The sequence below is a fragment of the Halyomorpha halys genome, unplaced genomic scaffold (genome assembly GCF_000696795.3).
Source record: "Halyomorpha halys isolate HHAL.00 unplaced genomic scaffold, Hhal_1.1 Scaffold619.1, whole genome shotgun sequence".
NCBI lineage: Eukaryota > Metazoa > Arthropoda > Insecta > Hemiptera > Pentatomidae > Halyomorpha > Halyomorpha halys.
This window is the reverse complement of record NW_027110189.1, coordinates 529804-542975: the sequence shown is the minus strand read 5'-3', so window position 1 is coordinate 542975 and position 13172 is coordinate 529804. Positions and strand designations below refer to the sequence as shown.

The 13172-nt window shown below is 29.4% G+C and overlaps 1 protein-coding gene across 2 annotated transcripts in view; it reads right to left on the bottom strand.

Moving 5' to 3' along the window:
- The window catches only part of LOC106684799 (nucleolysin TIAR), a 511771-nt gene that overhangs the window by 140122 nt on the left and 358477 nt on the right, over nt 1–13172 (bottom strand). For both annotated transcript variants that reach the window (XM_014427074.3, XM_014427075.3), the window contains exon 4: nt 2834–2936. In XM_014427074.3, coding sequence (XP_014282560.1) covers nt 2834–2936 — 103 coding nt within the window. The remainder of the gene's footprint in view (nt 1–2833; nt 2937–13172) is intronic.

The following is a 13172-nucleotide window of genomic DNA, read 5'->3' as shown; positions in this document are numbered from 1 at the left end:
ATATAACCTAATTAAGGTGACCTGACTGGCCGTTTTGGGCCAGATGAAATGACCTTTTCTTTGTCCCCCTGACTAAATCATATGTTTCTACTTTAACACTACTGAAGGCAAGAAGTGGCCATCAAGTTCACTAAATACCTGCATATTTCCAACTATTTCATGTTTTATTGTTTGGTCAGTTCCACAATCCCAAATCCATTCCTTCTTCTAGACCTTTTTCCCCTAAATGCCTAGCTAACATATGATTGGTTCTCAACAGGTTTCGGGAAATAAATCCGGAAATTAGGGTCATTCAATATTAAATCTACACAGTTTTGACCCAAAGCATATCAGATTTTCTTCAAATTATGCAGGAATCCTAGCCTTTCTTAGCTTTTGTTGAAAAGGACCACTCCTTTGAATCAAATGATAGTGTAGGGGTTCTATCATATTCCTATTTCTACATAAAGGGTTCCACCATTTTCTACTAGTATCAAAAATGATTCTGCCGCAAAAAAAAAGGTGGTAATTACTGCTTTTCTTTTAAAATCTACTTAAAATTTTACTTTTTAAGAGTGTATGTACCTGTACCATTATAACTCATGAAAAGTCAAGAGTTCAGTACTATACCTTAAACATCGGTTGTGCTAGGAGGTGACTTGCTCATGATCAATAAACTAGTGTTATTGCAACCAATATACATTGGTCTAAAAATGCTAAAAAGGGTAGAAGATAATAGGATCTGTAATTAAACTTACTGAAATCCACGTAATTGATACGATATATATATTTTAATTAATTATAAAGCACCCCCAACTTCCTGGTAGATTATAAACATTACCGTGTTAAAAATATGAATAATAATGTAAAATATTTAATGCGAAGAATCGGCTTGCATTATTTCCTGGTTAGGAGGAGAAGTAAAACATTATAATAATTAACAACATTCAAAGTTCAACACAATTACGAATCATATATAGCAGCAACGTCTAAAACGTCTATGATGACATAGAAGAACGTTATTCAAATACTATGAACTTTTATTATAATGATAAATTCCCATTCATAAAAAGAAAAAAAAAGTAAAGAAAATTTAAATTTAACGATGAATGAAACAATTGATATCAGGTGTATTGTTTCTTATATATACAGGTAATATTTGTTCTTAGAATAATGAATATTATAAATAGTTATTTTATTTACGTCAGTTGTTTTTTAACTCAGCAATCCGTCTGTGTTTATTTATGTTGTGAATATCTAATTTTAATTTTAATCATTTTAGTTTATTCTAAATTATTTTATTATATTATTTTTATTATTAGTATTTACTTTTTATTGTTAGTTAATAAGTACATATGGTATGATTGTGTACTTACACCCCTAATACATATTTTTCCTTGAGCGTGGCAGAATGTAGTATTTCAATAAAAGTATAAAAAAAAAAAAATAAAAATAAGAATAATATTTACCAGTAAAATACTAATTGCAATAATTTTGACCAATAAAAAAAAAAGTTGAATATAGAAATAGAAAAATAACACAATTAATCGATAGAAAAAATATATAATAACTAAATAAACCAATTACAGGACGAGTGTTTAAATATTCAGGTTTCACCTGAAATGGCCTAACAACATAATTGTAAGGAAAACTATCTAATGGTCCAATTTTTTTCATTAAACAAATACCATATAGGTACAACTTTTTTCTAATAATTTACAAAGCAAGAAATAATTTATTAACAATTGATCGAAAAACATTCTTAAGAAATAAAAACGGAAAAAAACAGCTCATAAAATCTGATGAAATCACCACTTAAAACCTATAGATCCAATTTTTTTCCTAACATATAAATAACATAACTCCGGCAGAACGGTTAAAAATTGTATAAAACAAATATTTGTTATGGCATGATTTAGTTTAAGTAGTTAATTTTTTATCTAGACCCTAAAAATCATTATGACTATTAACATGAAACTGGGTGTCACTATACAAGTTTGATTTATTTTTCTTGATTGTATTATCCATGATTAAACGGAAATTAAATATTTTTTACAAATTGTCTTTCCCACTTGGGCGCTTCAACTATACACACATACATGATGTGAGTGATTTCTATGTATCGTAGGTAAAATATAATTATAAATATTTTTTTCGAACCATTAGCTTATTCTCATTATAATAAAATTAAAAAAATTCTGTAGGTATCTGACATTTTTAGATTGCAGTTTGAAAATGTTTAAATTTTAGATATTCTTAGAATAACAGACTTATTACAAAATAATACCAATTTTACATAGAAAAAATCGTTCTTATTTGTACGTTAAAAACAGAAAATTGAATTTTAAGTGGATAACATATTTTAAAGCAAACTACGGATTGTTTTAAATAACGGCAAATATGAATCCGAAAAATGAGGTACAATTTTAATAATTTAACAGAACAATAAATATCCGAACAAGCAACAGTTTTCTATTATAGATTAAATGCTAAAAGATTGTATAGTTAGTTAAAATTTAGAATTATGTGAAAGTTGAGGAAATTTTATTTTTAAAATAAAGTATTCATGATTTATTAAAAAATATAAATCAAATTATGTGAATTTTAACTTAATAATAATCTAACAAGATTAAAAATTAAAATTATCTTGTCCTCCGTTGTAATTACACAAGGAATTAATAAAAAATAAAGGGATTAGTTTACATTTATGAAAAATAATAATACATATAGAAACAAAAAACATTTAGAAAAAAAGAACACATAGAAAAGATTAAAAACAACATAAAACATAGACAACTAACAGTAATGTAGACATAAAATAAATTAGAAAAAAACAAATTTAAAACGGACTCACCATCCGATTTCGGGCCGGGTGGTTTGCGAGTAGCCCAATTTGTCCGGATGCTTCGGCTACCAAGCCACTGTCCGTTCATAGCAGTTATGGCACTTTCAGCCTCCTGTAAAATAAAATAAAAATAATTAAACAAATTACAAATGTATTTATAATTATTAAATCAATATAAAACACGAGACTTTTTTTTTCATCTCTATCTTCTCAAATTCTTTTAAATCAAAATTTCTGATTTTTTTTTTTTTTTATATCTTGTATTTTACCAGGTCAGGAAAAAGGTTTTAATATTAAAATACTGTAAAATGTTTCAATATTTGAAATCCTACAGCCCATGAAGGGTTAGCTACTTGGTACCTTCAAAAGAAAAGAAAGTACTGTTTTGAGACAAACAGTTGTGCAAAGAGGTGGTTTTGTCAGATTTACGCTCAACCACTGGGATTTTTCCAGAATTATACACTTTTTACAATAAAACAAAAAAAAAAAATCTATCTTTAAGTTAAGAATATATAAATTAATTATGTATAAGTAATAAATAAATTACTACTATATTTAATGGATAAATTAATTATAAAAATAGTATTAAATAAATTTTTAAACATTGGAAAATGTATTTTTAATATTCAGTTTGTCATTTCTAATTCAAAACTTTTTCCTCCTGCTGTTTTGTCCATTTTCACTTTCCAGAACGTTTTTTGTTACATTAATAATTTTGAAATTATTCTTTTTTAATTTAAAGTATTTATTAATTTAATTTTCTTTTGACCACGTTCCTAATCTTCAGGATAATATGATATTTAGTAATCCCATTAATTGTTTCTAAATCTTATTTTCAACACTATTGTCTTCACGGTCCACATTTATTATTTACAATTCTTCTTTTTTGTTGTCTTTATTCAGTATTTGTTTTTCGTCGACGTTTCGGAGTCTTATAATCATATTCAGGATTATATTCCATTCAGTAATCCCATTAAATTGTTTTTAAATCCCTTTCTCTACTCTCTCAGAGGGTCTTCTCTATTTATACTTATAATTTACAAATAATTTTATTTTTGTATTTGCTTAAGATATGAACAAAAAAAAAAAAGTCAAATAAAAATGAAGACAGTAAACATAATAAAATTAGTCATTAACTTTTTTCGAGTAATTAAAAATAATTGAGCAACTGATTAAAATGATATAGAATTATTTTTTTTATTTTTTATACGATACCTTTCCGACTTTTGAAAGTAAAATAAAATTGTATTGGAGGATAATAACAAAACCAGTTAATAGCTAAAGGGATTTCGATTCCGAAGATACTGTAAAACTAAAATTCAAGAACTAATGTCTCACATAAAGATTTTTTTTTTAGAATCCCCTTTACCCTTGTTACAATCCATAATATCCTAGTTAGTAGCCCTATTACATCATAGCAGTAGCGGAGCAAGGGCCCCCTATTAGGCGGAATACTGGAGACAATTATCTCCTCACATTACCTGCCCTTATCAGATCTCGTTTCACTTCTAATTTCGCTGCCTATCTGATCTTAGGTAATTATACAATCAGTCCTTTGCGGACTACAGGCATATTGTAATTTTTGAAGTGAATTTTTTTTACAAACGTTCTACAACACATTAAAAAAAATATATGTGAATAAATTGATTTGGTGACGCAAGGAGAGATGAAACGGAAGTCGTATAGACGGGGAGACGCTGGTCAATTTCAGAAGTATTATATTGTCACAAGGAAGTAGGAGCTTACAGTATCTCAACAATCCTGGCAGTGCCGTGTCTTTAAGTGAGCTCCTGTTAACTTATTCTCTCCTATTACAAGTTTTAAAAAATATCAAGAACTGACTTAGGAAATGACTATTCTAATATTATTAATATTCTGATACTAATTGTTTTCTACCTCAAGCTATAAGAGGGAAGAATTCATGATTATCATTAATACAATTTTAATGCATTATTTCATTTCCAAAAGTTCCTAGAATGCTTTAATTTTATTTTTATATCATCTTTAAATTTGTTTTTGATTTATACGTGTATGCATGGTAAGATAGTAAGGCACTATGCTACTAACTCCAAGGACATGAGTTCGAATCCGGCTGGGCAGAATATTGTTTTCTGTTACACTTTAGCCATGAGCCAACCCTGTAGGTTCTGGAGCTCTCCTGTGGTTCACCCAGCCTCATAAATTGGGTAAAATCTGGCGGTCGAGCGTGATTCTGACCTAATAATCACCTCCTTGCACAACTGTTGGTCTAGAAACAGTACTTCCTTAAAAGTACTGAATCCCTGACCTTTAATGGGTTATAGAGGTACAGATTTTAATTTTCGAAAAGTAGTTTTATCTATTTTATTATTTGTTTTCCTTTTTTCAAATTAACTTGTTTTTTCCCATTAGAGGGCAATTGTTTGGTTTGTTAGGTCCATGAATGTATAAGGAATTGTTGTTATTAACTTCACTTTACTCTCTTATCAAGAATTATTATTTTTATCTGTTTAATTTATCATATTTTTTATTTATTTATAACTTTGTATCTAGTTGGGGGTCTTTTGTAGGAAACTATACCTCCTCATAATCAACTGATAAATAATATATGTAACTGTTACTGTATGTAAATATTAAATGAACCATGTAAGTATCTGGTATTGAATGAAAATAATAAAAAGTAGCTGTATCTTTTAAATTAAGTTAGTTTTTTTAATTTCATATTCAATTTGGTCTTAAAATAAGTAACTTTTTAAATGTATTTACTAGTTTGTTTCAGATTCCCAATATCTAAGTTTCAAGCACAAGTTAATTGGCACAGTGGATGATTCCAACATATATATAACTACATAAAAAGTACTACTGTTCTCTTACATATTACATATTTAATAAACAAAAACGAATTTATATAATTTTTTATTAGATAGATACATATATTATATTTATCATTGTATTATTGATTGGACATATTGATTCGATGGATTATTATTGCAGATAAGCAACATACATATTACTGCAATATAACATCCTGGTATACAATTGTACTGTTGAAGCCAGTAAATATATATAAATGCTTTAGGCTATTTTAACAGTTTAATATCTGCAGATATGACTTATATATTAAACAAAAACGACTTTTTATAATTTATTATTATAAATAAAATTTATTTTATTTATTATTGTTATTTATTGATTCAATGGATTATTTATTATAATAACTCAATAAAAAAACTCATTGCTTTTTATTTTATTTTTATTTCCCTCTAAAGTACTATATTGTATGAAGGGAGAAGCTGAATATACCGGCTTGTTACTACGCAAGGAAATACAAATTAAATATTAAACAGTGACATTAATTCCCGTTAACCAATTATGTTCTCTACAATTGTTTGAATTAATATTTTAGTGTAGCAATATCAAATATAATTTTATGAACAAAAAAATAATATTATATTTCATTCCATAATAAAATAAAGTAAAATAATAAACATATATCATATTCTAATTTAACGCTTGTAAATTCAATTTTTCTAAAGTAGACTACTTTTTCTCCTTTGATTTGGATTAATCTAGGTTTATATTTGAATATTCATTTTATTACTTTATTTAACAGTTATAGTTTTAGAATTTATTATATATCTACATTTTGCAGCAATCACAATACAGTATTTCAATTTGATAAAAAATGAAGTATATACTGTTCATATCAGGAAAATGTAGAAAAAAGGAAAGAAAAACAATACTCCAATTTACGTTTTTCCTCAAATACCTCAACGAACATTCATTTTATTCCAAATTATTTTTTAGCCAGGCATTTGAAATCTAAAAAACGAGAATAAATTCCTGTGTAAGCGTCTAATAAAATAATTGGAGAGTTTGAAACATTTCAAAGATTAAAAAAAAAATCAGGTTAATTTTTTTTATTCTAACACTTTTTATCTAAAATATTTTTTTAAAAGTTTTTTATTGTAATAAAACCAGAATTTGGTGGAATGAACATGGTGATTTCTATCGGACTGTTTTTTTTAAATAGGATAAGATCATATTTTTGGTTTTATTGTACTTATGGGGGGTATTATTGTAAAAAAGTAGTAAAAGGTAAATTGTTTTATTTTTAAATTAATCCCTTTTAGTGGAAGACACTGTATAACGGATAAAATATCCTATGAAGTATCCTTTGTGAATTTACGTTTTTCAGAAGTTTCACAGTATTATTATTTTTTACTAATACTCTATGTAGGCTGTAAGAAAAGTAAAGTAAATCTAATATTAAGATAAAGATCCCTCGTTCCAGTAGCAATAATAATCAGAAGTTACTATCCGTTATTATCAGACTTCGAGAAAATCCGAACGGTGGCATTGAGAGAAAGAAGAGCTACTGGCCGTTATCAGACCGCACTCCCGCCATAAATCCCTTCTAGTCCATTGGTTAAAGCGCGGGCGCGGGAAATCTCATGTCCTCTCACGGCTTACTCTACAACGGACAGTGATTCTACTGTCGGAAGATAACGATTATAGGAAATATATCTAAACTAAGAGCATTACTTACAGAAAGCATATCTTTTTTAAATTGTTCCTTTACTTCTCTAACTTTGTTGTAAATTAGTAATCTAAAACAGTTTTACTAACAAACAAAAATACAACCGACAGGAGGATGGTAAATGTCAGGTACTCTTTTGACGGAGGATGGCCGAACACGGAATCAATATCAGATATAGAGGGCAGTGACGAAAATTCACTATCCCAGTCACGTATCGAAAACGTGTCCAATGTTTTATCCACTAGACCATAATCCACCCTTACAGAAGACAAAAGCTACATTTTTATTTTTTATTTAATATGTTTGAAATAAAATATATCTTATAAAACCTTTAGATATTGTTTTTCACATATTATATCGTATAAATTATTAAATCGCTACATATTTCTAGTAAGTCTTGTGCATCAGTAAACAAGAATGCAAATAAACAATTTCTTTGTTTTTAAAAAATGTTTAGTGATTAACACATATATACATTGGTGATAAGGAGAACAACAATTTTAAAAAAAAGTTATAACTATTTATCAAGAAAAAACGTTTCGACACACATTGCAGGTCTTCTTCAGGACTAAATTTTTTTTTTTTAATTATTTATTTATTGTAATTTACAACTGTACAAAATAATACAATAGGTAAATATGTAGTATGTTTCATATACACTTGAAAATCTTGGGAAGGAACCACCCATTGGTGGTACTTCAAACATTAATTTAAACTAGAAGGTCTCGTGGCCATCTTCTTTTAAGACGCCTCGGAGGATTATCAGGGATTGTTAAGGATGAAAGATTAAGAATTAATGGGTTAGTATGGTTAAGGAGTTAGGAATAAAAAGACGCATATCTGGTTTGGGTCAAATCTGCAACGAATGGGATGTTAAGGTTTTTATGAATGAGTTTATTTGTGACGTAATAAGGAGCATCAAGGATTTTACGTAGGATTTTGGATTGTAACGATTGGATGCGGGAAGAATTTGAAGGTTTGGTGGAGCCCCAGAGCTCAATTCCATATGTCCAAATTGGTCTGATTATTGTAGTGTATACTAATTTTTTGTAGTGAATGGGAAGTTTAGGGCGTTTGTCAAGTAAGTGTTGTAGCAATCGGAATCTACGAGCAGTTTCTTGTCGTTTCAGTCTTGTGTGTGGATTCCAAGTAGGTCTCTTGTCAAGATGGAGTCCTAAGTATCGAATCTGTTCAACAGGCGTTAGTGAGGACTAAAAGATAAAGATATAAAATAGGTAAATCTAATCTAATAGAGCAAGTACCGAATGTTTATAATACTACAACTGCTTTGTTGCTCAAAATAAAAATCTTATCTATAATTTTCACACTTGGAGCCCTGCTTTGACTTCTACACGACGGTTTAAAAGCTGGGTTTGGAGTTTTCAAGGCAGGATATAAATTTTGTCTATTTTATTTCTGCTTAAATTTAATTTCCTTTATCTTGTATATAATTTTTTATTTTGATTAATTTATATCGTAACTGTATTTTTTTTTTCGCATAACATTTTTTATTATTTTCTTTTTTCTTTCGTTCTTTATTTTTCTGAATATATGCTATGAATGAGTACTTACGACGCTAATTCTTATTGTGGCAGATTGTACTATTATTATTCAGTATAAACACGAATAATTATTATCATTATTTATTTTGTATTTTAAATATGTCTTTTCACTAACGCCTGTTGAACAGATTCGATACTTAGGACTCCATCTTGACAAGAGACTTACTTGGAATCCACACACAAGACTGAAACGACAAAAAACTGCTCGTAGATTTCGATTGCTACAACACTTACTTGACAAACGCTCTAAACTTCCCATTCACTACAAAAAATTAGTATACACTACAATAATCAGACCAATTTGGACATATGGAATTAAGCTCTTGGCTCCACCAAACCATCAAATTCTTCCCGCATCCAATCGTTACAATCCAAAATCCTACGTAAAATCCTTGATGCTCCTTATTACGTCACAAATAAACTCATTCATAAAGACCTTAACATCCCATTCATTGCAGATTTGACCCAAAACAGATATGCGTATTTTTATTCCAAACTCCTTAACCTTGCTAACCCATTAATTCTTAATCTTTCATCCTTAACAATCCCTGATAATCCTCCGAGGCGTCTGAAAAGAAGATGGCCACTGGACCTTCTAGTTTAAATTAATGTTTGAAGTACCACCAATGGGTGGTTCCTTCCCAAGATTTTCAAGTGTATATGAAACATACAACATATTTACCTATTGTATTATGTTGTACAGTTGTAAATTACAATAAATAAATAATTTAAAAAAATGTGTCTTTTGACACGTACCGTAAATTTTAGACCACCTCCGTACAGGATTGATATGAATTAGTGAGCGGAGAAACCTTCCAATGAAGACACTCCTGAAGTAGTAAATCCACCTAATGTAGCAGATCCCTGCTCCCGAGGCGTTTCAGTCTTCTTGCTGGATTTTGTCAGTCAGTAATGTTTGTACCAGTAGATTGGTAAAAATGTGAAATGGAATGCTACCAGTGTAACAAATATCTAGGAATTCACCTAGATCGCCGCCTTACCTGGAATCACTACATCAACATCAAACTAACTCAAACCTACGCAAGGTTAGCAATGCTATATCCTATCCTAAATATAAAATCCAAATTGAAACTAGAAAGAAATGTTCTTATTTTTAAAATAATTCTCAGACTGTGAAGTCTGGGGAGCGGCCTTTACGAAACAGAAAAAAATATAATCTTTTCAAAATAAAGTCGTAAGAATTGAAGTGGATGTTCCTTGGTTTGTAATAAATAGTCAATTGCATCGAGAATTACAAATGGAGTCAATGGAGGAGTAAAAAAAACGATTCATGAAGTTCCACTCCCAATTTCCAACATTAAATAAGCAGTGACTTATAACTTGGGAAATCCAACCTCGACTCGAAGACTGAAGAACTGATACAGAAAATTCTCTTATAAATCCTATATTTATTAATTCTATCACTGACGTTACTTCTTTTTTATTTTATTTTTTTCTCCTTACCTTTTTTTAAATTTACATGTTTTTCCCAATAGAGGGCAATTGTTTGTTATGCTAGGTCAACAAATGTCGTTATATTTCTCTTTTATTAAGAATTATTATTTTTATCTATTTATTTTAATTGTAACGTTTAGGGATGTCTTTTATACGAAACTATATCCCCCTCCCATAATCAATTGTTAAAAAAAAATGTAACTTATATTAACCATGTAAAGTCAATCAGGCTGATCTGTTGTTAAATAAATAAATAAAATATAATCAATCATGGCTAACGGATTAATTTATTTAATTAAAATAATATTTGGCAAACGATTGCCTATTAAATGAATATTTCAGTAAAACATTCGATTTTATTTTCCACTAAAGCATAACAGATAATTTTTTCACAAACAGTAAATAAGGTATAGCTATAAATATGTAATTGGGCAAACCGCGGGAACGAGCAGGTGGTGTGAGCTGCCCGGCTGCGGCTGAGGTGCGGTGCTCCGCCAACCACTAACGTAAATACAATCATCTTAGTGCCAAATTTACAGTCTTCAAAAAATTCACAATTTACTGGCGAACTGTTGAGCCATCCTAAAAGATATAAGATACTATTTTAATTATCTATATAAACCAAATAGTAGAAAGCTCGTCCCAAACGTTGACATGAAGATAGTTATATATAAAATAGGAAGGAAGTACCAAGTGTTTCTTTTTTTTTAAATAGAAAATAAACAAATACATGAAACAGTTATGGGATTAAATCAAATTGGAACTTAAACTACAATTGGATACTTCCATTCGCTTAAACCGTTCCTTCAGTGATTAACAAAACTCGGATTTAATTGCAATAATAACGTTTTTTTTTTATAATTTATTTATGGATATTTACAACTTTATAAAAATTTACACAACAAGTAAATTTGCTGTAGTTGACATAGTGACTTGATACAAACATGTGGAGAATCTACCAATTGATAGAACTCCAACATTTCTAGAGGAGAAGATCTCGAGGCCATCTTCTTTTTAGACGCCTAGGAGGATTATTCGGTAATGAAGGACAAGCCAGGTTAGAAACGAATTGGTTTGGGTGGTTGGGATGTTTGTCATGGAAGGATTGGTATCTGGTTCTGGCCAAATCGGCAACATATGGAACATATGGTCCTGATGGGCGGTTTGATTTGTGACAAAGTAAGGAGCATTAAAGATTTTGGACTGTAAGGATTGGATTCGTGAGGAATTTGATGGTTTAGGAGAGCCCCAAAGCTCAACTGCGCATGTCCAGATAGGCCTTATAATAGTAACGTAGATTTTTTGTAATGGAATGGCTGTTTAGACCGTTCGTCTAGTAAATATTGTAATAGTCGGAATCGACGAGCTGTTTTCTGTCTTTTAAGTCTAGTATGAGGACTCCATGTCAGTGTTTTGTCCAGATACAGTCCTAAGTAACGGATCTGTTAAACAGGAATAAGAGAGGTATTATTAAAGGATACTGTGGGCCAAGAGTCGTCGGTATACGCGAAGGGTAAATGTGATTTGGAAAAAAAAAGTTAATTTGAAAAACGTACGAAGAGAAAAAAATAAATAAAATAGAAGTAATATGGATAATGTTATTGAATTTTTAGCAAAATGTCCTTTAGCAGCGTGGGCTTCAGTCTTCGAGATGAGTTTGGAATTTTTAAGTTGTGTGTTACTGCTCCTTTAGTTGCAGGTAACTGTAATTTTATGAACCGTTTTTTTTAATGAAGTCGTCAGTTGATTACATCTATAGTTCCCGATGCAATTGGCTATTTATTACAAACCACTGCGATTCTGAGGACTTTAGTTAGAAATAATTGTAAATTTTTTGTAAAGGATTTAGACTTCACAGCTGTGCATTAGTAGTGGTTTGAGTAGAATACATCATACCATATTTTATAAAAACATTATATCTAGAATGGATTTATGTTGTATAATACGGAATAAAAACCGTGAAACAAGCAGTAAACCATAAAATATGAATCAAAGGTCCTTAAACATGTGGTAAAACAATTCAGAATAATTGAACAAAGATAGAAATCGGGGGAATTAAAAATCTAAGCTCTGACCTATCAATCTGTCTGTGGACTCTATTGGGATATTATAGAAAACAGATATTAAATGGAAATACAAGTTGTATAGAGAAAAAAGTTCTGGATACAGAAAGAATAAAAAAAAAGAGTTCTGAACTAGACTGACATAAGGGATGCGATTACACGATTCATTGTTCGGTTAAGTGGCCACGAATCTGTTGAAAATAATGGTTCATTGTAACTCATGTTTTTTTTAACCATTGCCTGCCTCAGTCCCATAAAGCCAGAGCACCGTGGAATAGAACTGTCTAATAAACACGAGAAAAGGAAAGAGCTCCAACGCTGTCCGTTCAGGTTACCGTATCCTGGATTATTTGTTTAATGTATTTTTATGAAATTGTATGTTTTGCTGAGATAGATATGCTTTTAATATTTGATTAAATATCATTATGTATTGAGATTAATTAGTCGAATTATATTTTGCATATTTGATAATTTCAGTTAATTTAAAAAAAAAAAAGAAAATGTTTGCTAAGTAGTTCATTACAGCTTCCATTCTATTGTGTATATAAGAAAAAAACAAACAAACATTTCAGAGTAATGAAAAGTAAATTCAATGTTTCTATTGTTTACTAAGACAATTAATTTTCGAATTCAGGATGTTAGTTGTTAGACGTAACTTTTAAATTATTAAAAAGTAAAAGAAGGTTACTTTCGTAACATGTGACAATGAAATTTCGATAATATAAAATATGTTTACTATTTGTTATATA